The 22,034-nt window shown below is 53.8% G+C and overlaps 6 protein-coding genes across 6 annotated transcripts; 4 read left to right on the top strand and 2 right to left on the bottom strand.

Moving 5' to 3' along the window:
- Positions 1-456: 456 nt before the first annotated feature.
- Positions 457-10,138, top strand: V2A60_010380 (uncharacterized protein; the record flags this gene model as incomplete). The annotated part of the gene is made up of 5 exons (XM_083261636.1): positions 457-782; positions 843-6,781; positions 6,877-8,712; positions 8,786-9,525; positions 9,617-10,138. The coding sequence occupies 5 exons, from the start codon at positions 457-459 to the stop codon at positions 10,136-10,138; spliced, it is 9,363 nt and encodes a 3,120-aa protein (XP_083117762.1).
- A 344-nt stretch (positions 10,139-10,482) lies between these two features.
- On the top strand, positions 10,483-11,316 carry V2A60_010381 (uncharacterized protein; the record flags this gene model as incomplete). The annotated part of the gene is made up of 1 exon (XM_083261637.1): positions 10,483-11,316. The coding sequence occupies one exon, from the start codon at positions 10,483-10,485 to the stop codon at positions 11,314-11,316; it is 834 nt and encodes a 277-aa protein (XP_083117763.1).
- Positions 11,317-11,499: 183 nt separating this feature from the next.
- On the bottom strand, positions 11,500-11,832 carry V2A60_010382 (uncharacterized protein; the record flags this gene model as incomplete). Its single annotated transcript, XM_083261638.1, has 2 exons — positions 11,500-11,717; positions 11,787-11,832. 2 exons carry the CDS (start codon positions 11,830-11,832, stop codon positions 11,500-11,502), a joined length of 264 nt encoding a protein of 87 aa, XP_083117764.1.
- Positions 11,833-12,905: 1,073 nt separating this feature from the next.
- On the bottom strand, positions 12,906-14,198 carry V2A60_010383 (uncharacterized protein; the record flags this gene model as incomplete). The annotated part of the gene is made up of 1 exon (XM_083261639.1): positions 12,906-14,198. The coding sequence occupies one exon, from the start codon at positions 14,196-14,198 to the stop codon at positions 12,906-12,908; it is 1,293 nt and encodes a 430-aa protein (XP_083117765.1).
- A 1,916-nt stretch (positions 14,199-16,114) lies between these two features.
- On the top strand, positions 16,115-18,064 carry V2A60_010384 (uncharacterized protein; the record flags this gene model as incomplete). Its single annotated transcript, XM_083261640.1, has 3 exons — positions 16,115-16,446; positions 16,559-17,775; positions 17,865-18,064. The coding sequence occupies 3 exons, from the start codon at positions 16,115-16,117 to the stop codon at positions 18,062-18,064; spliced, it is 1,749 nt and encodes a 582-aa protein (XP_083117766.1).
- A 626-nt stretch (positions 18,065-18,690) lies between these two features.
- Positions 18,691-21,407, top strand: V2A60_010385 (ABC transporter ATP-binding protein; the record flags this gene model as incomplete). The annotated part of the gene is made up of 4 exons (XM_083261641.1): positions 18,691-18,879; positions 18,933-19,004; positions 19,064-19,748; positions 19,813-21,407. The coding sequence occupies 4 exons, from the start codon at positions 18,691-18,693 to the stop codon at positions 21,405-21,407; spliced, it is 2,541 nt and encodes an 846-aa protein (XP_083117767.1).
- Positions 21,408-22,034: the final 627 nt, after the last annotated feature.

A 22,034-nucleotide genomic window follows, 5' to 3' on the forward strand; every position in this document is an offset into this window, starting at 1 on the left:
AAAGCGTGTTAGTGGTAGGCCCTCGGGTACTGGGATATTTGGTACCCACAGGGTGAAAGGCATGTCTGTGAAAGTATAGAGTTTATACGGATAGCCTTTCATGCCGAAAGCCCAACGTCACTGTTGTCTGGTTCTTGGCAACGGGCATGTGGCGCACCCTCACACCGGCGACAAGGCAACCCGCAGACGCACACCGCGTTTGCAAAAGCGAGAAAAACAAAAAACAAAAGTGAAGAAGAAAGACGGAAAAGCAAACTTGCATTCACAGAAGTATCCAAGGCGTTGCTACCGTGCAACTCGTTTTCTAGACATTTACGCTCGACATCTACAACCCTTAGAGGTGGCATAAATACTCTGTTTTTTTTTCTCTTTAGCTGAGGTTATCTGTTTTCTTTTTGTGTCTCGCTTATATTCTGTTTGGCCTGGGCCTTATTTTCTCCCTTACTTGTGGAAAAGATGATGCTCGACGCAGTATTTGATCACTTGGTCCTACCGCCAAAGCTTCTCGCCGCCCCCGATGATGATTACGATGCATCCGCGCTCAACTGGGAGCTCGCCACGCGCCTAATTAAGGCCTGCAAGCAGCTGCAGGACACAGACGCAACCACTCAGTGGAGGTCCCTCGAGGCTTCCCTACTCTTGACGCGTGAGCTGCATAACCCAGTCTCTGTCGAAACGCTGATGGCGGCTTTTCGGACCATTGCAGACGCGGAGGGCGCAAACTGGCTCGCTCTTCACGTCGCTCAGCAAAATGCTGCCCTCACCATCTACAAGAATATTGAGTAGGTTTCTTCTTGAATGACTAGGTAATGTTCGAGCCTTTTGCTCACAAAATTTTCTAGAGCCAACGAGGTCGTGTTTGAAGCATTTGAAGTGTCCGCCTCGGCCCCGGCTGTGCTAGAAGCTAAGCACGCTCTACTTTGGACCTTTCCCTGCCGCGCAGTGGCTATTCCAATGACTGAATTTACCAATACTTCCTTTCAGGAGACTATTGCTGTATTCTTGGAGCAGGCCACTGAGATTGCCTTTGACCAATTTGCCGCGCGAGCTTTCAAGGGAGATAAGGCCGTTGTCGAGACACGCGACAGTCCAAGCCCTGCAATCGTCACGGAAATGCTCATGTCATTTTTGCAAGCTATGGGCAGAACATTCTCTGTTGCTGTCGTGCACAAGCGTGTCAGAGACGATGTCATTTTGGGATCATCGGAGCAGCCCTGGAGACGGTCCCCTTATTGGCTGATGCTACGTGTTTCGGTGCAGCGCTTTCTACTTGATTCTTCGGACAATGAATCAAAGGAAAGCCGCATACACTACAAACTCATCATTTGCATTGCTCTTTCCCATCTTCTCGCCGACTGCCAGGCGACTCTGCACCCTGAGCGGGTGCTGATGCTGCAAGCCAAGGTTTGCCGTCGACTCGCAAAATTGCAAACAGAGATGGAAGATGCCCCATCGGTATTGCGAGACCGCTATCTCGGGAAATTTCTCAAGCATAAAGCATTTTTTGAGTCGACGGTGACAAAGACCAAGACGTTCATCGCCAACCTTTGGGATGAACACAAACGACAGACTGTGCGACCAATTCCGTTGCTGCCACGGAATGCGGCCCCCAACGACCTTATTCTTCATCTTTCGAATAGTGGTCCCAAGCTCAGGGCGCTTCTTTCCTCCAACATCAATCCGCGTCAGAGTCGTGTTCCACCTGACGCTCATCCCCGGGCAGAAGGGACATTAGCGCAGATCAACAATGTCGCGAACCAGTACTCCAAACTTGTGAACTCTGCACAGAAATGCATGTCAAAACTGCGAAAATCATGTGATGCTCCAGAAGAAATCTGCCTGAGACTGGCGCGGGCCATCAACACCTACATGGAGGCGGTGGGAAGCCAGTATGTCGACAACGCTGTTCTCGAAAGTCAGTATTTGCTTGACCTATTTGAGCTATGGACTGTAATGGACTCTGCTGCCATAGATGCGTGTCCGATTCTGGCACAATACCACCCTGGCTTTGTTCCCGAGGCCCTCGACATGCTCTGTCTCACGTCGAGGAGCGACATGGTTCGACTTCGCCAGGCGCAAGAACACATCGCGGACCGCATCGCGAACTGTTCAGACGCTCAACACACCATCTTCCATGACCCTCACCATAAACTTGCCTTTGCTGCGGTATATATGACACAGTATGGAGCACAGTCAGGGATGATGTCACTCAAAGATCGAATTGAGGCGGCGTCTGCCAAGTCTGTAATGGCCAAGTCCCAGGAGCTGGGCGACCTCATGGAGGAGCACCAGAGATTGACGGTCGAGATGCAAAGGGGAACTTGCTCGTGCAAGCGCCAGCCCGACGGCAGTCTGGACGTGCGTGGCTGCAAGCGATGCTGGAGAGCGCGCTGTCGCAAGCGCCTCAAGATTCAAGTCCATGAAGAGTTTCTCCCCAGAAATAAGGCAGACAAAGCTGCTGTTATACTGGAACTCAAGTTGCCGAGATTCTTGGCCGCGTATCGAGATGCTACTTGGCGGCTGAGAATGCTTGGTTGGAAGGACAAAGTGCAAGGTGGCGACGCAGCTATTGTCTTGGGCGACTTCGCACCATTAAAGACTTATCGGCACAATTTGCATGAAAACGGCTCGATTACACTGGCGTCTCGGAGCAAGGCTTACCTTCAAACTCATTATCGGACGCTGAAGATGCCCAAGGCGGCAGCTGAAGTACTGCTACCGTTTGGCCCGGTGTTTACATACTACGACGCACAAAACGGCATCTGGGCCGAGGATTGCAATGAGAAACCCTGGTATCATTATCGACTTGGGTCATGGCTTCCTCAGGGAATCTCAGATCCCTTTGATCAACCTGTGCTCTATATGGACCATCTTGAGCATCCCAGCTCGTACGAAATCGCCGCCAACCGGGATCAATGTCCTCCGGGCATGTCGCACCACGAGTTTGAGTCATACCAGGCAGTAATTTCGGGTACTTACAGGAGATGGCTGGTGTTGGTACAGGAGTTCGGATCCAGCAACTTGAATATAAGCAGCGCCTCAACGACCAAGTGCTTCAGCCATCTAGCATTGCAGGCTGGGCCGCCCCATTCGAGAGATGCCCTGGGAAAGATTCATTCTGTATTCGACGACCATAATTTTTGCAAAACGCTGAACCACCAGATCGGCTTGCGCCTGAGCGCTTTGCAGTCCGGCAGACGAGATCTAGACGGCATAAGTGTTCTCATTACGTTTGCCCTGCGACTGCTTCACCTGGGGCCAGAAAGCATCACTTCGAGTGTCGAATCTCGACTTGAAGAAATACGCATCCTTCTTTCGGAATGGATGTGTCAGCTTCGTCAAGATGTCAGGTCCACAAAGGATGGAGAGACGGCACGCAAGGCCGCTGCCAGTGCAGTATGTGCATCACTGCTTTGTCGCCAGACTTTCATGGTTGCTACATTCAAAGAGACTCTTGTTTGTGAGAAAGATGCTGCACATTTCTTCAGGGCTTCTATTGCTCTCTCTGAGAATCTCATTACAGGTTTGGATGCGGTCCCTACAGATCTGCGGCACCTCCTAGCACAATATATGAGCTGGGCGTGCAGCGTGAGCGACACCATTAACGCGATAGCGCTTGAGCATACTTCAGTGCTCGAGAATGTTGTCAACGAGACATGGACACATGGAGGAGAATCTGCGGTCCGGTCGTTCCATGAGTGGGAGTTCTGCGACGGAGGCAACTGGCTCATCTCAAGGACAGTTGCCACGGCAGTGGTCTCGTCGCAGACCGTTCACTACCATCCCATTGAGGGTCATTTATTGATTGATGGTAAAGCGCTAGGAAGGCTTCCGCTTGAGATTCAACAAGACTCGGGAATCATGGAGCTCTTCGAGGGTCAGCATCTCCTCACTAGAGCTTCTGGTGTTGCCGGGATGGAGTTTCAGATCATCAACAGTGCCAATAATCACGAGGTACACATCGGAACTATCAAGAACGAAGTTGTAATTCGTGCCAGACTCGGTAGCCAACTACTTCAGTATGTTCCGCGAAAATGGTTTCGAAGCGATACCACGTCCGACCTTCCCTCGGGACTGGTGGATGACTGTGTTCATTGGCTCAACCTGCGCACTGGCGAGCTTGAGATGCGACGAAAACCAGGCATTTGGACTCGGAAGCTTTCCAACTGGATATTGGATGTTAATGCCCGGACAGTGGTGCGCGGACGCACCACACTCATGGTTAATGGGAGAACGACGGTCAAGGACGGATCTAGTCTTGTCGAGCCGCAATCGCAGATTGGCAGGAACGTTGCTAACATCTTTAGAGACTTTGAGAACCCGAGTTATCTCAACATCTATCAACCAATGAGTGCCGGCGGACGTCTCTCGGTCGAAATCAAGCGCCTAGAGATGCGCTTTTTTGTTAACGCAAAAGGCCTGTTGCAGTCGAATCAGCTCAAGGCAGAAATTGACCCGGTGCAGGACATTGGCGCACTCTACGGCCTAGAGAGCAAACTTGTGCTTCGAAGCCTCACCAATCCCCGCCATAGGAGCGTCATGATTCCTATCGGTTCTTGTTCTTGGCGAAGAAACGGGCCGCACGTCTCGGTCAGGATTCTAAACGAGGGGCACTATGCCCTCTTTTCTGTTGATACGCTTCTAGGCAGGCTCAGCTGCGCCCCAGAGCCAGCTCTATTCTATCTCAAGGCCATGGTCCATGCTTTGACATCGTTTCCTATTCCAGACAAGCTCACTGGCCGTACGGGAACAGAAGAGGCCTGTTTGTGTCTGACAGCTGCCCAAAGCCAGCCGTGGAAGCCTCTCAACGTACTCCCAAAGAGAATACTGCGCATGATTATGAATCTCAGTCCCACGAGAGAATATTACCCGCCCAGCCGGCGGCTTTATCAGCGCGTGACCTGGGACCCTTATTTGACCGCGACGATACAGCATGAGCAGCTGGCAACGCTTGCCGCAGACATACTACGGCAATCTCAATCATTGGCCGTGTTTGATGGACCTAAAGACAGCCAAGAGAAAAATGTTGAGTCATTGCCCAGTGTGGACTGTCTTTCACTTCGCGGCATGGTCCGCCGTCAAGTCTACGAGCGAATAAGGCACTCTTCGGACATTGATCTACTATCCCAAGCCAGCCAGAGCGACGATTACTGCCAGCGTGGCACAGAATTCGGAGCTAAAGGGAATCTCAGAGTCTATCGCAGCGTCAAGCAACTGCGACAGAAGTCTAGCAAGCTTCCGCCACCTGGAACTCTGCACCTAATCCTGAAAAAGTGGCGATCCTTTGACGGTTTCGACAACACATTTGATACGCTGGATATTGCGCGGATCCTCAGCGCCGAAGCATCCCAGGTCTTTGGGCCAATTATTGGACTACTCCGTGCATCCTCTGAGGTTGCTGCAGACCACATGGCCCAGCTGAATCTCGCGCTTTTTGTGTTTTCTTCGGGATGTAGCGCCGACATCGCCGACTGGTTAGTGGCGGTCGGGAGCTACTCCGGTTTACGAGCTTTGACACCGCCCGACATTGAGAGATTCGTCAACATTGGACCCGATCAGGGTCTTTCCAAGTCGACAATCAGGAAGCTTGTTGTATCAAGTCAGGACGATTACACAATATACCTGTCCGGAGACAAAGCTAGCCGCCGCGCTCGACAGGCTGTGGCAGCCACCGAGGAATCGTATGACGTTAGGATGGAGCAAGACGCGAAAAATATTGCATCATGGCTTAAAGACACATGGCCTGATGTGCCCGTCAGGAGCTCGCGATTTTACCAGGGTTGCCAGGAACTAGAGCTGAAAGTGCTGGACAAGAAGAAAGCTTGGGTTTTTTTGAAGCCAGAGCTGCTGAGGCTTTCGCAGAATCACTCGCTGGCGGAATATATAAGCTCGCTAGAAGCCACAGTGCAGTCACTACGCAGTGGCCAAAATGGAAATGGTGTTGGTATCACGGTGCAGAGCGACTCCTATGCAACTGCAATGGCTGACGCGGAAATTACCTCGTCATCTCGCCTCGCCTTTGAACGCCCTAGCTTCTGTATTCCGTCTCTTTCGCAGCTCTTTGACTCTATTGGAGACGAGATTGGTATCATCATCAGAGAATCCCATCAAGACCGAGAACAAGCTCCAGCGGCTCCTCACCATTCTAATCAACACGGAGAGAAGGGCATTCTAAAACGACTGTCGACCATTTCGAAGGAAATTTCCTCCCTACACGAGCTGGTTCAGCCATTCAAGGACTCTGAAAACGTGATGCAGCAGCAGTATGGCCAAGACCTTGAAAAATCTATTGTTGCAATGGCTGTGTCTCTTACAAGGCCGAAAGGCCCCAGTTTCAGCTCGGATCAACGCAACTTTGCAACGGAGATTAATAGTCATGAGCAACTCATCTACTCCCAAATCAATGCCATTTCTCAGTTACAGGCCCGTCTTTATACCTGTCATTTATGGCTCGAAGCAGGGCAGCTGTGGCCATGCACTTCACCTGCCGCGATCCTCGAGCAGCTGCGTTTCGGAAGTTTCAGGGTCCTTTCGCAGCCAGTTCAGAGGTGGCTCATTCATCTTGGCGTTTTGTTCACCAATTTGCAGCACTTCCTGCGGATGGAAGATGCGCAACTGAGCTATGAGGACAAGAAGCTTCATGACGAGTTGCAGGTCAAAGGCCACTCCAATTGGCATCCGGCTGAGTATCCGGAATGGCTGCTCTTGGAGATTGACAATAATATTCTTATACGGCCATTGCAGGCTGAGGTGGCCAAGGCCATTGTATCTCCTCAGTCGGGTCAGAACTCTGTGTTGCAGATGAATATGGGAACAGGCAAGAACACATCATAACCATCGTCTTGGTCCCGAAGAGTTGGCTAACAGAACTGATAGGGAAAACATCAGTCGTGATTCCGATGGCTGCAATTGCCTTGGCGGACACTAGAAACCTTTGCAGAGTCATTGTTCCAAAGTCCCTATTGCTACAGACTGCGCAGGTGCTCCAGAGCCGCATCGGCGGCCTCATCGGGCGCCAAGTTCGTCACATTCCATTTTCCAGACGATCTCCTTCCGACGCCACTACTTTATCCGCTTACAAGAGCATTCATAACGACATGCTGCAGATGGGTGGCGTTATGCTTTGCCTTCCCGCGCATGTGCTATCATTCAAGCTAAGTGGGCTGCAGCGTCTTGCAGACCACCACCGAAAAGAGGGAGAGCAGATGGTGGAGATTCAGCAGTGGATGGAATCAACCTGTCGAGATGTACTGGATGAGTCGGACATGACTTTGTCTGTTCATACGCAGCTCATATATCCTAGCGGAGAGTTGACGGCACTTGACGGTCATCCATATCGCTGGCTGGTTGTCGAACACTTGCTGGATCTGGTTGAAAGCCATGCCTTAACTCTGCAGAGAACATTCCATGACAGGGTTGTTGTTGTTCCGCGACAATATGGGTTTCCCATTATACACTTCATCACAACCGAGCCCGAGAATGCACTCAACGAGCTTCTCGTCGAGGATATTTGTGACGGTCGGCTACCGCAGATTCAGCTTCAGGAATACGCATCCAGGGAGACAAAAAATCTCATCAAGCGAATCATAAGCGGTAAACATGTCTCTTCGACAGACTGGGACACTGCTTTGGCCTCGTTAAAAGACGACATTTTTGGGCCCAAAGCTCTCTATCTTCTCCGCGGACTGATATCCCAACAGATTCTCATCGTGTGTCTGAAGAAGAAGTGGAATATACAGTATGGCCTGCATCCAGACAGGCAACCTATCGCGGTGCCATTCGAGGCAAAGGGTATCCCATCACCGGCAGCCGAGTACGGACACCCCGACACGACACTCATCCTCACATGTCTTGCCTTTTATCAGCAGGGTCTTTCCAAGGACCAGCTAAAGCAAGGCCTGCAAGGTGTGATGCAGTCTGACGATGCAGCAGCTCACTACGATCGGTGGGTTTGCTCCTGCACGACGCTGCCCTCATCGCTTCGGTACTGGAACCTGATCGACCCCGAGGATGAAGTCCAGGTGGAAGCGCTCTGGGAGCACCTACGATTCAACCGAACAATCATAAATCACCACCTGAACAACTATGTTTTTCCTCGATTTGCAAAGCAGTTTCCCGTCAAGCTTCTGGCGTCGGGATGGGACATTCCACTGCTGCACTCGAGCGAGGTTGATGGTCAAAGAAGCAACTTGACCACGGGTTTCAGCGGAACCAACGATAATAAGCACATTCTACCACAGACTATCCAGCAGAATGACTTGCCCGAGTTGATTAATACCAACGCACAAGTCTTGTGTCACTTGTTGGAGAGCAGAAACGCCGATTGTCACTTGACGGCGACAGCCGAAGGAGTCCGATTTGATGAAGAATCCACTTTGCGCTTCCTCCGCAAGATGGAAATCCGCGTATTGATTGATGCGGGTGCTCATATCCTCGAAATGGAGAACCACGATGTCGCCAGAAAATGGCTCGAAATTGAACCGAGAGCTGAGGGTGCAATTTATTTTGGGCCAAATAGTCAGATCATGGTGCGATCCAGGTTCCAAAAAGAACCAATGCCGCTCATTGCTAGCCCTTTTGCCAATGATATCAAGGCGTGTGTCGTATACATTGACGAAGGGCATACCCGTGGAACGGATCTCAAGCTTCCTGCAGATGCAAAGGGCGCTGTGACGTTGAGCCTTGGCCAAACCAAGGATCAAACTGTCCAAGGTGCGTTGTTTACCCTTCTATTACTCGAGGGCGAGAAAAAAAAATGACTAACATTAAACAAAAATGGACATAGCCGCCATGAGACTCAGACAGCTCGGGACAACGCAGTCAGTCGTGTTTCTGGCCTCGCCAGAGGTACATTATGCGATGCTCGATTTGCGACTGGCTCATGTGAATAATGCCTCCAGGCTTGTTGCTCCCACATCTCGAGATGTTGTGCGCTGGCTGCTCCACCAGAGCTGCAAGGCCAACGAGCAGATGCTGAGCCTGTACCGATCGCAGTGCTGGGAATTTTGCCGTCGCACCGACGTCTTGAGACAGAATCCCAACTATGCCTTGAGAGAAGACGACCTGCAACAGGTACTCGGTGTGATTCGACAGAAGGAGGATCAGACTCTGCAGGACATGTACGGTCCGAGAGATTCGTCTGCACTGGCGGGCCGCAGCCATCTTGCTTCTGCTCAGCTCCGGACTTTTGCTCAAAATGCGGAGCGGATGGCGACACATGAGCAGGCAGGCGACTCCTCGGCGCTCATGGAGGTTGAGCAGGAAAGAGAAGTAGTGCTCGAAGTCGAGCACATGCGCGAGAAGGAGACGAAAAAGTCACACGTTGCGCTCGTCTTTCCCGGCCTGGATAAGGGTATCAAAGATTTCATTCAGACCGGTCAACTTGATACCGGCGCGAATACATCGGGTGCGACTTTTACGCAGGCTTTTGAGTATGTTGGCCAGACAAAAATTGGAAGCTCGTTTGGTATCCAAGCCACGGCATCTCGTCTCTTTGTCTCTCGAGAGTTTGTGTGCACCGTTGCAGTAAGAGGAAAAAAGGGAAAGGACGATATTGTGGTGAGTCTCTGTGATTGGGTTGGAACTTCTCCGTCTTCAGTTTTCTGACCATCAGCAGCGTCCTATCAACTGGATCCTATGGAGCCCGTCAGCAGAAACTGGCCTCATCATCATACCAGAGGAGGCAGATGCAGTCATACCTCGGCTTTGCAATATTGCAAAGCCGAGGGTCTGGCTGCTGGGATACACCCCTCCCGTAACCAAATCGATGCAACATTTCAACTGCCTCAGCTACCTCACCGTTCCGCAATGGCCACGGACATGCCAGATACCAGTCTGGCTTGGAATCGAGGTTGGCATTCTCAGTGGCCGGCTATACTTTGACATTGCCGAGTACGAGCCCCTGCTTGCATGGTTGGGTCTCGTCCCGCCCAGCCCGGGCAGGGCAACTCGCGGCGGTGGCGGCGGCGGTGGCGGCGGAGGCGGCATAAAAATACAGCAGCCTCTGCAGTTTCTACAGGAGTGGCTGTCTTTCCGCCGCCAGACGCAAGATATTCTCTACACCCCGGCCGGGTTCGTCTGCCAGCGCCAGGTTTTGCATGAGGGTCACTTCTTCTTCTCTGACCTCACGGGCGCGTGATGCATTAAGAAAAGTCCAACAAGGCTGGGGATGGTAGGTGCTGATGAATTTTGTATAAACAAGAGTAAAAAGGCTTTTTTTAAACTGAAAAAGCTCAAGATGAGTAGACTTCAAAAAGAATGAATAGTTTAATTACTCTTTTATATAAAGTCACTCTGAGTCATGTATAAATTCCCTGAATAACTAATTTAGTGACTACCCTTGAGTCGCGAGAATAGCCTCCGTCACGTGTCTTTGAAATGGCGGCGCACCCTGTCCTAGAGATGGACGAGGCACGTCGGCAACGCCCAGACACAACCTGTGGGCATCCTCTTCTTCGGCCAGCTCGTCGCTGTATAGCCGCCATGGCATCCCAGCCCATCAATGATGGGTTTTTCGTGCGATGGGCCGTGATCATCCTATGCCGGGTCGTCTCCTTGCGATGCCTCAGGTGGCTCTTCCCGCGGGCCGGCCCCGTCACGTTCCTTACCCCCCAGCTCTGCGTCAAGTCGACTTCCTTCTCTTCGCTCGCCGAGGCGTCTGCGATGCGATTCGTCGCCGAGCACACCACCATCCCGGTTCCCAAGGTATACAGCGCATTCGAGCACAAGGGGCGCGTCTACATCGTCATGGAGCGCATCGAGGGCGTCATGCTTGCCCGTGGTTGGCGCCGGCGCACGCCCGAGTCGCGGGCCCGCATCCTCGGCAGCCTTCGGGGCATGATGCAGCAGATGCGCCAGATACCGGCCCCGGCGGCGGGCTGCTGCGGCGTGTCAAACGTGGACGGGGGCCCCATCTACGATGCCAGGCTGCCCGGGCCGAGCTTCTGGGGCCCGTTCCGGACCATCCGCGACTTTCATCGAGAGCTTCGCGCCGGTGTGGACGAGCCAGAGTACGCCGGAGTCGCGATACCAGAACTCGGGCCCCTCATCGCCTTTCACAACCGGCCGTGGCCGGATCCCGTCTTCTCGCACGGCGACCTGAGCTCCTTGAATATCTTGGCCCGCGGTGACGAGGTCGTCGGCATCGTCGACTGGGAAACGGCGGGCTGGATGCCATCGTACTGGGAGTATACCTCGGCCTGGAACGTGAACCCCCAGAACCAGTTTTGGCAGCAAGAGGTGGACCACTTCTTGGAGCCTTTCCCGGAAGCACTAGCAATGGAAGCGACTCGACGAAAATACAACAATGACTACTGACAAGCTGCAAGTCAGAGAGTTCCTCTTTCAGCACCCTGGTCTGTCTGTTAGGTGTCCGTTAACCATACTGTACGTGGCCACCTCTGAGACGTTAAACTGATCATGGGTGCCAGTCCATCAAACCGATGCGCCTCCGTCTTCTTGTGCACATACCAGAGTGCAGCTTCGCTTAGGGTTTCCTAATCAGGGCACGTACCAAGGGCCTTGCCGTCGTTTCTGAGTTTTTCGTATGCCTCCGTGACCCAGGACCGGCATGTCCAGCCGGGCACGTTTTGGGCGGACGGGCACGCCTCGCAAAATTGACTCGACGCGGCCCATCTTCTGAACCTTGGCGGCGAGAACACGGACAAGAAACATGTGGGTGGCCGCGGTGCTGATGGCGACCTCTTCATATACTGCCACTGAAACATGTGTTGCCTGGCATGGTACCGCGTTCCTCCGGTATTCGGGTCCTCCTGTTTAGGCCCTACAATCAGGGCTCAGTGATACGTAGACAATTTTCGCATCAGGCGACATGCTGGTCGGACGAGATAGCATTGGCCTGGTACTAACCCGTCGCCCCCTCGAGCGTAGAGAGCGAGATAAAGTCGAGGCTTGTCCGATAGCATGGCGCGATAGGCGGCTTAACCGGATATACTGGATCGTGGAGGCTGTAGATTATGTGGCATTCCAATAAATTCAGGCAGCGAGGAGGGCAGTAGGATCTTATACCTTCACACTGGATTCGTACAATAAGGCGAACATGACCTGTCTCCGGCCGCTGAAATTGGTCGCCATTGGAAACGTCAAAGTGGTGTGGCCGCCGTAGTTGGCGTACATGCCACCATATCGGCGGATATGCCAACCTCTTGCATGCATTCATGTGACCGTAGCCGGCCAAGGCCGTCGTATACTGTGGACCGCAACTTGCAAGCACCTTGTTATACCAATCACTATCCATCAGTCGCTGGGGGTGCATACGCTCGGCGCCTAAGTTTGGGACACGTCATCAGGCCGGCGATAGACTGCCATGAACGGCTTCGAGCGGGTGGAAGCTATCTTCGATTCGGGGCCACTCGGCATACACTTGTATCTCTCAACAGTATTATCCAGGAAATGAAATCCAGCTTCATCTCTACGCAAGAAAGTGTATCATGTCGGGTCGCACGTATGAAGTGAAAGCCTGAGATGGCGTGATACCTCGCTTTCGATTTAGTTTTGTAATTTTGGACTTTTGCTGGGCTAACGGAGCTGGCTGGTGTGGAGGCAATCGAGATGCGTGAGTCTGCCCAAAGAGCCAGATCACTGCGTGAAGTTGTCCTCCTCGATACAAGAGTCGGACAGGCGTCTGGCGCTCGGTGGCGCATGGTTCACTTGATAGTGGCACTGTCCAGACCCTGCTCCTGCCAACATCATCCGTAAATGTTGTTCCCGCCAGGGAGACCTAACCGCCTAATGATGGCTTCAGAAGCTCCAATGAGGGGAGCCAAACTGAAGGAATTGGGCTACTATCATGATCACAAAGTCGACATTGTGTCGACCTGAATTATGCTAGGTCGGCTGCAGATCAGATTCATGCCAGAAATAGACGCGAGCTGTATACTGCATAATTACATCAATCTTTGGCCCTCCGAAGTGATAGCCCCCTCAAACGCCGCAATCATTCCTTCGTAGAGCTTGCCTGTGGCGACGGGCGTGGCGTCAGTACCCGTCCACACTGCTCCATCTCGTAGAGGAAACAGGAGTTGGTGTAGTTTTTCAACCAGTGGCTTCAGAGAATCGAATTCGCTGCCGAACTCGCCCAAAATATCTTGTATTCTTTTCTCCTCAGCCATGTCGAGAGACTTGCGTGCAGCCAGTTCATCCCAATCGCCATTGCTCCATTGTCGAAGCCGGCTTCCCGCCGGCGGAGACTCTGCGTGATTCGTTATTATTGTCCATAGGAGGACATACAGGAAAGACTCTAGGTCATGTCGATAAGTAGGGGGTTCTTTTCTGAGGACGCCAATGGCCATGAATGGCCTGGTGCCGGTAATTCCGAGCCCTGCTTCCGATGCCTCGTCAAGGTTGATGGCGGAATCGAGGTCTATCAGAATCCCCTTTGGCTGATCTTTATCCTGGTGATCTACTATGATGATATTCCCGGGTGAGATATCGCGGTGAAGGATTTCAGCATCGTAATAGAGCGCTCGATGACACTTGATAGCATCCCGAAACACTTGAAGCAGCTCTACATGAGATTGGAAGGTGCCAAGGGGTCTGCCGAGAGGAGAAGTAATTGTGCAGATTAAGATGCGCTTTTGAAAGAAGTTGCTGGTTTCTTCCGTATATTGAGCGAGTCCGGCGACATTGCAATCAGGTTGCTGAGTTTCTTGGTCGATATTGTAATGTCTGTCGCCAATGGATGGGTTGACAAACTTTCGCTGGTGTCCCCATCGAAGACCTCGACGCAGATTCGCCGTATTCTCGAGCTCCTTGTAGTAATCGAGGGATAGAGCACCCCAGGCACATTTCTCCTTGGCTAAATTTAGAAGCTCGTTCTCCGGACGCTCCTGGGCCCACTGCCACTTCAGCTTCAGGGCGTACTTCCAATCGTGGGAGCCTTGTACTTTAGCCCGGTAGCAGGTTGTGCCTGTACCAACAAGATCTTGTTGGGCAGCAATTGGATAGTCCTCGACATGAAGCTTTCCTGATAAGCCATCCGTCATACAATCAAGTTTAATATAATTACCGTCGACACCCGTCTCAATGATGCTGCTTTTCCCGAGGTCCTGGTCGGTCATATGCTGGTAGCTGAGAGCGATTGGGAGAAACTGTGCGAAATCTTTGCGAATGTCGAATGCTTTACTACAAAATAGACCAGATCGATCAAAGACCCAAAGTTCGATCAGTGAAGAGCGCATGTACAAGCCATGTAAGAACAATCGTGTAGGCTGGCTGAGAAACACTTCATGTGCAGATCGGCAGAGTTGTATCAGTCCATCTTGGTAAGAAAGACAATCATTGGAGTGGAACTGCCCAATCACCTGGATACGGTCCCATCGCATCTGCTCGCATGAAGCCGATGAAGTCGGCATGGCCAAGGAAAATGCAACACTGTCGTCGCCCGTACCTCCCTTCTCAGGTGCTTTGTTGTCGCCAGATATGTGCCATGAACCCCGGGCGCTATCCAGCTCGCACGTTGCAAAGTCGAAGAACCAGGATAGGAAACTGTTGGGTGAGGGTGCTACTGGCGGAACAGTATAGCGACCACAAATGGTTCCAGCATTCCGAATCTCCAAACATGACCCTTTGTATGTATGCTGAAAGCTGCCAAAGTATTTATCGATGAACCTGTTCATCGGACCATGTATGCGACCGTCAATATTCGAAAGAATGTCTTCATCGTCCAATTCGAAAATTGGGGGGCGGGCAGAATGGTCTGCCGACGAATGATGATGATCCGTGGGTAATATGATGGGTCGTTTATCTTACAGGCGTAAAGCTAATAAATGATATAATTATATTCCTCCAAAGTCGAAAGTGTTTGAAACTGTGATTGCCGAATAACGATAAAACTATGATTGTGAATAATGATAAATGAAGAAGATGGGAGCCGGGCGGAAATAACCCATCGTGTTCTTGAGAGCAAGGATGCCGCTAGACTCACGTAGGAAGAAAGGCAGCCTCACGCGATACGAGTGGCTATAGAGGTACTTATTCGCCGTAGAGTTACAAAGTAAGGTAGCAAGCGTCTGTCCTGCGTTTTTTCTCTTGTTCCTTGATGAAGGCCGCAGGCACCAACAGGTGAGCAAACCAGCTGATTGGATGATTGGGAGCATTCTAGCCCCATAAAAGGTTGGCTATTTCATTGGGCGACCCAAACACACCCAATCTCGGAAGAGGCAAAGCACTCGACGGCTACGGACCAGCCTACGGTTAATTATTAAAGGAATGGTTGGTACGCAACAAGAGCAGACCTCAATTGAAAACGAGAAACTTTAACGCTAGGCAGCAGTTAAGCCCAAGGATACTCCCTGCCGCACAGCAGACGCGAACAATACGAATAAGAAATCACTTACATACAACTGAGTCGGTTCCCTGATGCTACATAGAATAATATATATAATTTTATAATTGGATATTATATTACTTGAATATAATTGTAATTATATAAAAAATAATTATATATACTCTCAGTATATGCCTAGTACGTACTCTTTGATATAAGAATGCAAAATCGACCTAGTTATAGGCTGCCGTAATCCTCTGCCGATTCGGAGCTCCATGGGGCGTTCCCGCGCGGCCCACAAAGAAATCCATATTTATGGACTAACTAGGTTCCGAGGCTGTGAGACGCAATTGTGTGCGGTCACGCGACTCCATCACTGGCATATTGATTCGGATGGGCGATTCGAGCATCGACCTTTGGGCCCTGCATTTACTATGCGATATTATACATTTCACTATATAGCAAATCGATGCGGGACTATGCACCGACTTGCCGGATGTGACTGTCTGTCGGCGGCGGGAAGCCTCTCCGGCTATAGCGCTGATTTGCCTTCCCCATCGGGACTGGGCGCGGCCGGGTCCCCTACCCGGCCGGCGCACCTTGAACGGAGCTTCCGAAACCGCTTTGTGCTGCCGAGACATTGACATCTGCGTCCCCCGAGACAGCATCTCAGCTTCTCCCCACGTTTTGGCGCAATACATATAAAGCCTGTTTCCCCCCCCCCCTCCCCCACAAACTCAGTTTGTTACAATTTTCTCTCTGCTCCTGCTGCTGCTGCATTGCTGCAACAACAATTCCCGCTTCCGTGGACCCGAGCTGAACAGAAACATGGTCCTCCCCAAGCTTGCTCTGCTCGCCGGTGCCGCCGCGAGCGTTTCTGCTCTCGTCGCGCCGAGGCCGGCCGCCAGCAGCTCCGTCGTCGACGACGCCGCGTCCGAGTGTCGGCTGCCCCCGCCCATTGACCCGTCCGGGGACGGCCTGCCGCACAGCTCCCAGCTCTGGGGCGGCAAGGCCGCGCTGCAGAGGCAGGTCGAGCGCCACCAGGCGGTTGTCCGCGTGCCGTCCGTCTGCTACGACGACCTCGGCGAGATTGGTGAGGACGATCGCTGGGAGCCCTTTGACGAGCTGCACCGTGTGATTAGGAAGTCGTATCCGGCAGTGTAGGTGACCAGCCAGCCATGTTCTTTTCTTTTCTTTTTTTTTTCAATTTTTGATCATTTTTTCTTTTCTGGCGAGCTAGACACGAGGACGCTGACAAAAAAAATGCTGCAGTTACAAGCACGCCAAAGTTGAGCATGTCAACACATATGGCCTCCTCTATACCGTCCAGGGCAGCGACCCGGACCTGAAGCCGATCCTGCTGATGGCTCACCAGGACGTCGTCCCCGTCGCCGACGAGTCCACCTGGACCTACCCCCCCTTTGAGGCGCACTACGACGGCCAGTTCCTGTGGGGTCGGGGCGCGAGCGACGACAAGAACAGCCTGACGGCCATCCTGTCGACGCTCGAGACGATGCTGTCCGGCACCACCCGCTGGCGGCCGCGGCGCACGGTGCTCCTCGGCTTCGGCTTCGACGAGGAGTGCTCCGGGTTCCGCGGGGCGCAAAAGATTGCCGAGACGCTGACGGCGCGGTACGGCGACGACGGCCTCGCCGTGATCCTCGACGAGGGCGGCTTCGGCATCCAGACGGTCGGCGACGTAAAGTATGTGCTGCCGAGCGTCACGGAAAAGGGCCACGTCGACGTCTGGTTCGAGCTGGACGTGGTGGGCGGGCACAGCTCGATCCCGTTCCCGCACACGGGCATCGGCATCATGGCCGAGGTGGTCGCCGCGCTCGAGGCGCACCCGTACCGGCCCGCGCTCACCCGGGACAGCCCCGTCTACGCCCACATGGCCTGCCTGGCGCGGTACTCGCCCGGCGAGATGCCCGAGGTGACGGAGCGCGTCCGGCGGGGCGACGCGCAGGGCGTCGCCGACGCGCTCGACCGCCTCGGCCTCGCCGAGTCCTTCACGGTGCGCACCTCGCAGGCGGTCGACTTTATCGCCGGCGGGCAAAAGATCAACGCCATGCCGGAAAAGGTCACGCTCGGCGTCAACTACCGCGTCACGCGCGACGACGGCATCGCCAAGGTCCTGCACAACACCGTCCGCTACATTGAACCCATTGTCCGGCGCTACAACCTGTCCGTGTCCGCGTTCGAGGGCGACAAGGACTACGCGGCCTACGCGGCCAAGGCCGGCGGCAGGAGCGACGAGGCCGACGAGGCCGACGAGGCCGACGAGGCCGACGCCGGGTACAAGGTCGACTGGAAGGGCAAGCTCACGCTCCGGACTTCCGAGACTTCGCACCCCGCCAACGTCTCGCCGATGCACGGCAAGGTCTGGGACACCTTTTCCGGCACCGCCCAGCACACGCTCCGCTTCGACGGCACTGTCGTTCCCGTCGGCGAGACCATGACGGGCAACACTGATACCCGTCACTACCAGAGTGAGTCAATTTTTTTTTCTTCTTTTTCTTTTTTTTTGCAGTGTCCCAGTGTTTTGATCGATAGATAAGCTCTAACAAATTGTCACTAGACCTCACTCCCAACATCTACCGCTTCACCCCCGCCCCTCCAGGGTCGGGCGTCGCCATCCACACCATCGATGAGCGCGTGGATATGCACGAGCACATGAAGATGCTGGCATTCTACTACGACTTTATCCGCAACTTTGACGCCGCTGTGCTCGAGGGCGAGACTGGTTGGGTTGCTGAAGAAGAGAACCAGGAACTGTAAAGGGCGGGTGCTAGCTAGCTCGAGCAAATGCAGGAGATTTTCCTCAGAGTCACAGCGAATGTACTCGGTACTTCATTAAAAAACTTGTTGCCTGTTTAGGCATCTCCTTTTCACTCCCTGCAATAAACCCTGTAAACAGATCGGCCTCGTTCCCGACCGCGCCACAGGCTTGCGCAAGCCGCTAGGCAGCAGTCGCAACTTGCCGCGAGAGCCTTATGCTCTGCACATGCTAATAATACCGAGGCGGGCCTGATAAACACAGAACATGCAAGCACAGACTTTTCCGCCGTCTCACGTTGATTCCCTCACGGCCTTGTTGACCGTCATCGCCGTGGGGCTGCGGGCATTGTCGACCTCGTCGCTGATACGCTCCTGGTGAGTCAGTTGGGTCGACAAGGCTTTTTTTTTTTTCAATCGCGGGCGTGGCTGTGCTGCACACAATGGCCGATGAGTAAGAAAGGATTCGGCCCTGTTTAAAAGCTTGCTTTGCCATCTCCTTGTTCGATGGCCATCGCATTAACAGATTTCAGCCCTACATCTGTGGATCGGAAACTGATTATCCCGCCTTGCATTTGCAACGGTCGCATTCCTTGACAACTTGTGATCACCACCTACCCTACACCGCCATGGTGTCAGCCACCAGCGTCCTTGACGCCATCAACCTTGCCTATCCTCTGGCGCTGGCCGTGCTCTTTCTGGTGGCTCCTCTCATTCAGACACTGTTGTCGCCAAAATCAAAATCCGCCATCTACACTGTCGGAAAGGCGCAACAATGGCGACTGAAATGGACGCCGCCCCTACTGGCGATCAGCTTTGTACGTCACGCCATGATCCGGCTTCAAAGTACCATATGCTGATGCAGACTCAGGTGACAGAGGCAATTTTATATCACATACAGAGCCGTGTTGAAAAGGGCTATATCATCGCATCGTCTGTGATTGTACGCTGCCGCCTGCGCTCACCTCTGATTTGCGACCGCCCTCGCTGACCCTGCTGCAGTGTTATGTGTTGATCTCTTCGCTCGCCTGGTCGCTCATCAGTATTCTGCTTCTGGAAAGCAAGCAGCCCGGTTGGCCAAGGTACATTGTTGCCTGGACTCTTGCCGCAACCTGCGACACCACGCACGTTGTTGCGAGATCACTGCCCGCCAGGGCAGACACTGGCTGGGACGTTGCTCATCTCGCGATCCAGCTGTTTCGGATAGCGTCCGCCGTCACCGCGGCGGTGTGCGCTGCGGCCGCCTTGCGGCGCGTAGCTACAACAGACACTCGGGCAGATGAAGAGACGCAGTCGCTTCTGGGTGCGTCGGCATCAGCGGTGCCGGGCCAGACGTCTGCCGCGTACGGCACATCGCCGTATCGAGATGAACACGACGATGGCAAGGATAGCGATGACGGCGACGGCCAGGGCACCGACAGTGATGACGAGGATATGAACGAAGACGACAAGGAAGAGGAGCGCATGAAACTGCTCTCACAGAAGCGACTGGAAGAAACCGGCTGGATCGGTTATCTCAGAGGCTTCACAATCTTTCTGCCTCATCTGATACCGTACAAAGATCGCTTTACGCAATTTTGGCTCCTGGTTCTTCTGGGTTGCATCTGCGTTGATCGAGTGACAACCTTGCTCATCCCGATCCAGCTCGCAAAAGTCATTGATGCCCTGACGGCCTACCAGGGGACCGGTAAGTTCGCTCGTTGCCAACTCTTGCCAACCCCCCCCCCCCGACTGACCTAGCTGTCCCCAAGGCCACGTACCGGTCAAGGAGCTTGCGCTCTACTTTATTCTCAACTTTCCGGTCCAGCAGGCGGCGCAGGTGCTGGAAAACTTTGCGCGGATCCGCATCTCGCAGTTTTCAAAGTACCAGCTCAACTCGCTGGCCTTTTCTCACGTCATGAGCCTCTCCATGGACTACCACACCTCGCGGAGCACGGGCAAGGTCATCACGGCCATTGAGCAGGGCACGGACCTGACGTTCATCCTCGACATTGGCCTCGGGCTCGGCCCGCGCATCGTGGACCTCTTCGTCGCCGCCGTCTACCTCACCAACAAGTTTGACGCGTCGACGGGCGCGGTGATGCTCATGGCGACCGTCGTCAACGCCTACGTCACGGCCAAGGGCAACAAGTTCACCGCGGCCATTGAGCGCCGGTCCGTCAACAACGACCAGGAGGAGAACAAGGTGCTGTACGACGCCATCGGCAACTGGTACACGGTGGAGATTCACAACCAGCGCAAGTTTGAGCACCAGCGCTACACCGGCGCCGTCATGAAGAGCCTCCTGTCCAACCGTCGCTACTCGGACATTTCCGATCTCGTGTACTCGATGCAGAACCTCGTCCTCGAGGTGGGCTACCTGGTTGTGTGCTACATGATTGCGACGCGCGTCGCCGACGGGCAGTCGACCGTCAGCAGCTTCGTCTTCATCACGTCGTACTGGAGCGTCATCAGCTACCCGATGATGTCGCTGGCGTACCAGCTGCACTCGACGGCCTCACAGCTCGTCAGGGCCGAGTGGCTGTACCAGCTGCTCCAGACCAAGCCGTCGGTGCAGGACAAGCCGGGCGCGCGGCCGCTGCGCATCACCGACTGCGAGATTGAGTTTCAAAACGTCTCGTTTGCCTACCACCCGGAGCGGCCGATCCTGCACGACATCTCCTTCAAGGTCGCGCCGGGGCAGTCGATCGCGCTCGTGGGCGAGACGGGCAGCGGCAAGTCGAGCCTGCTCAAGCTGCTGTACCGCTTCTACGACGTGACGCGGGGCCGCATCACGATTGACGGGCAGGACCTGCGCGACGTGACGCTGTCGAGCCTGCGCGACAGCCTCGGCGCCGTGCCGCAGGACCCGTCCGTGTTTGACCAGACCATCATGGAGAACCTGCTGTACGCGCGGCCGGGCGCGACCGAGGCGGACGTCTACGACGCGTGCCGGCGCGCGCGCATCCACGACCAGATCCTGTCCTTCCCCGACGGCTACCGCGCGCGCATCGGCGAGCGCGGCGTGCGGCTCAGCGGCGGCGAGCTCCAGCGGCTGGCGATTGCGCGCGTGCTCGTCCGCCGGCCGCGCATCGTCGTCCTCGACGAGGCCACGAGCGCCGTCGACTCGGCCACCGAGGCCGCCGTCCAGCAGGCCCTCCAGGCGCTCAGCGAGGGCCGAACCGTCTTCACCGTCGCCCACCGCCTCTCCACCGTCGTCGCCGCCGACAGGATCCTCGTCGTCCACCAGGGCGCCATTGTCGAGAGCGGCACCCACCGCGAGCTGCTGGCCCGGGACGGGCGGTATGCCTCGCTGTGGAGGATACAGACGGCGGCGGCCAAAGACGAGGGCGGCGACGTGCTGTAGCATTTAGGAGCAAGAGTTTATATTAAAAAAAAGGGGGATGCATGTTGCGTTGCAGTTCCCACGCAGTGTTTGCGCAAAATAGATTAATGTTGAAAATGACATGCCATTCTTTTCGCCAATCTTTTGTATTTTGCCATGATATCTCGTTCAACTATACAATCCTTCCCCCCTAATGCGACATTGTCGCAATGCCCAGAAAGAACGTCCTCATTTTCGACATTGACAGCACCTCTTTTTTTTTTTCGGAAACAGCTGTAAAGGAATCTCTAGCCTATCGAGACATTCTGATGCCACGTAGCCCATGCAAAGTTGTGTGTGTGTGTCAAACCCGACCAGGTCAGTTGTCTCATCCTTGGCGCGCTCTCGCGCCACCCCGCGCGTATGTACATACATGGCCTTGCTTGATCTTATCTAGGCTGGCGTGTCTCTTTAGTTTTACGTCAGCTCCGTTGTCTCAAACAAGAAAAAAAATATGATGGAAATTTCCCCCGATGAATCGTCATTTAGAAAGGGCGGGGGGGCGGTAGCAGGGACAAGTCCAAACAGTGCACTTATTCATTTTCTGCTGAACGAGTCAAACAGTTTTCCGCGTCTGTAGGACTACGCTACGCTGCTTTTTCTTTTCCC

The sequence above is a fragment of the Cordyceps javanica genome, chromosome 7, assembly GCF_051103115.1.
Source record: "Cordyceps javanica chromosome 7, complete sequence".
In the NCBI taxonomy this organism is placed as follows: domain Eukaryota; kingdom Fungi; phylum Ascomycota; class Sordariomycetes; order Hypocreales; family Cordycipitaceae; genus Cordyceps; species Cordyceps javanica.